Source organism: Aulonocara sp. 'chitande type north' Nkhata Bay, linkage group LG3 (assembly GCF_057382095.1).
Source record: "Aulonocara sp. 'chitande type north' Nkhata Bay isolate Kocher_YH1m ecotype deep benthic linkage group LG3, A_spYH_male_GT1.1, whole genome shotgun sequence".
Lineage (NCBI taxonomy): Eukaryota > Metazoa > Chordata > Actinopteri > Cichliformes > Cichlidae > Aulonocara > Aulonocara sp. 'chitande type north' Nkhata Bay.
The window spans coordinates 22036658-22039102 of record NC_141346.1 but is presented as its reverse complement, the minus strand read 5'-3'; the positions used below and the strand labels follow the sequence as shown (position 1 = coordinate 22039102).

General features: G+C 40.2%; 1 protein-coding gene across 1 annotated transcript; it reads left to right on the top strand.

Annotated features, from left to right (window-relative positions):
* Positions 1–444: 444 nt before the first annotated feature.
* Positions 445–1311, top strand: LOC147334556 (uncharacterized). Its single transcript, XM_086287367.1, has one exon. The coding sequence runs from the start codon at positions 445–447 to the stop codon at positions 1309–1311; it is 867 nt and encodes a 288-aa protein (XP_086143493.1).
* Positions 1312–2445: the final 1134 nt, after the last annotated feature.

Below are 2445 nucleotides of genomic sequence, written 5' to 3'. Positions count from 1 at the left end.
CAGGCAGAAACAGCATCAGTCCACATTTGGACTGAACAACAGACTGTTGAGTTGGCGAATTACACATAGGAGGAAACACCATAACTGAGGTGAGAATTTCATAATATAGTAAATATTTTCAAAATACAATTTATTCATTTTTGTACAATAAAAAAAGAAAAACTAAGCTTCACTTTTCTAAGGAGCTTGAAAAGAATAATGACAGGAAATGAAAATAAAATTGGATGCAGTCAGTACCAAAATTGTAAAAGCACTGCGACCCTTTTCTCTTTTTGTCTGTTTTGTATTGCTTTGTTTTACATGGTCAAAAATATTTTCTTTTACATGTAAAATTTCTTCATGAATTTCTTGACTGTCTCTTTCAACCTTCTTCACTCCATCTCACTGCTGTTTTATCCTTCTAATTACTTTTGCTTCCTCAGACCTACAAAGTATACAGAACAAATGTCACGTAACCATACCTCCAGCTATCAACTTGATGACGACTGCTTCAGCTACACAGCTAGCTATAACATGTTCATTGCCATCAATGCATCAAGAGTCATCCTCCTCCTCCCTCTCTCCACCTGCATCCTCTACCTGGGTCACCAGCAGTGGAAGAAGCACGGCTCTGAAACAGCAAGCCACTCTGACAACTTCACCTACCACATGGCTGCCATGGAGCTGATTTGGGTCCTGGGGTTATTTTGCAACTTCATTGCCTTACACACTAATAACCCAGTGATGAAAACAGCAGGCTCTGTTGGTTCTTTAATTACTTACTATGGAGAGAGTCTTTTTCATGTCTTGACCTGTGTAGAACGCCACCTGGCTGTTGTCCACCCAATAATCTACCTGAGTCTTAAAAATGCCCGTGGCGTCAGGATTAGAAACATCAGCATTGGCTGTGCTTGGCTGTTGTGCTTTGGACTGATAGGGATCCACAGGGCTTTAACAAGTAACAGCAATCTCATTCTTTTGTTTTTCTTTTTGTCTCTCTCAATAATCCTCACATCCTTTTGCAGCCTCTCTGTTCTCTTTGTGCTGATTCACCCAGGGCCAGGGAAAACAAGCAGGAAAAGGGACCAATCTGACCAATCAAAGCGCAAAGCTTTGTACACGATTACAGCTATAACCTGTGCACTGTGGCTGTGGTTTTTTGGGCTTCTTATTTCCAAAGCTCTGAGAAAGTCACAATTTCTTAGCAGTAGTGCCAAATGTGTGACGATGACAAGCGGGGGCTGGTTAAACCTGCCCAGCTCTTTAGTTTTATTTATGCTCTACCTACATAGGGCAGGGAAACTGTCCTGCTCCTGTTTAAAACACCACTGAAGACTAGGATTCAGTATACTGTATCAGACCAACATACAGTGTTGTGTAGTAAGGGAATACACATATTCAAATTACAAAATATGAATAACTGCATTCCATTACAGTTACTGTTTAAAAAGTTGGTATTCCGGATAATTCATTTATTTATTTATATAGCGCCAAATCACAAAAGTAGTCGCCTCAAGGCGCTTTATATTGTAAAGTAGATTGTACAATAATAGATACAGAGAAAAACCCAACAATCACATGACCCCCTATGAGCAAGCACTTTGGCGACAGTGGGAAGGAAAAACTCCCTTTTAACAGGAAGAAACCTCTGGCAGAACCAGGATCAGGGAGGGGCGGGGCCATCTGCTGCGACCGCTTGGGATGAGAGTTACTTTGTTGAAATAAATGCATTACACAGCAGTTTTTTCCTGTTTCATATGTCTATTTTTGTTAATTCCAAACCCAAATTTTTGGGGGGTTTGGGATTAACAAAAACATATTTTGTTTGGAAACCCAAACAAAATATGTTCCCTTAAAGCTGCGCACGTGAGCAATTGCGCACTGCTGGCATGGTCTCTGCACACAGAAAATCTGCGTTGCACACATAAAAAAATCTAACCCAAATTGAATTTAAAATTAAAACTTTAACAATTCTGTTTTGCAGTGTTAGTTAGTAAGTGACTGTCTGGGACTAGAACGATGCCACCTTATCCCATAGTCCAGCCAATGATGCGATTCACAATCGTATATACGCAGCTAATCAACGTCGTTGGCAGGCTATGACAGCGTCCTTATGTGCTGACACCGGTGTTTTAGTTAGCACAGCGGCGTGGCTGATGTGGAGTGGAGCCACGTTAATGACAACGTGTACAACCATTGGAGATGTGAGCAGGACAGACGGAACAATTGACTGGAAAAGTGTGGACTTTATACCAGTTTTTAAGTTGTGTTGATAGGCCACATAAAACCAGAGCTATGATAAAAATATATGCAATGTTTGTTTTTTTCCTGATTACTATTGTTGTTTATATTTACAGCAGGAAGAAACTGTAAAAACACCAATTTATAAGTAAAACGCTCGAAAGCACTCTCTGCCGGTAAACAAAACCAAAAAATAGTGATGTGCGATACCACTGATTTCCTTTC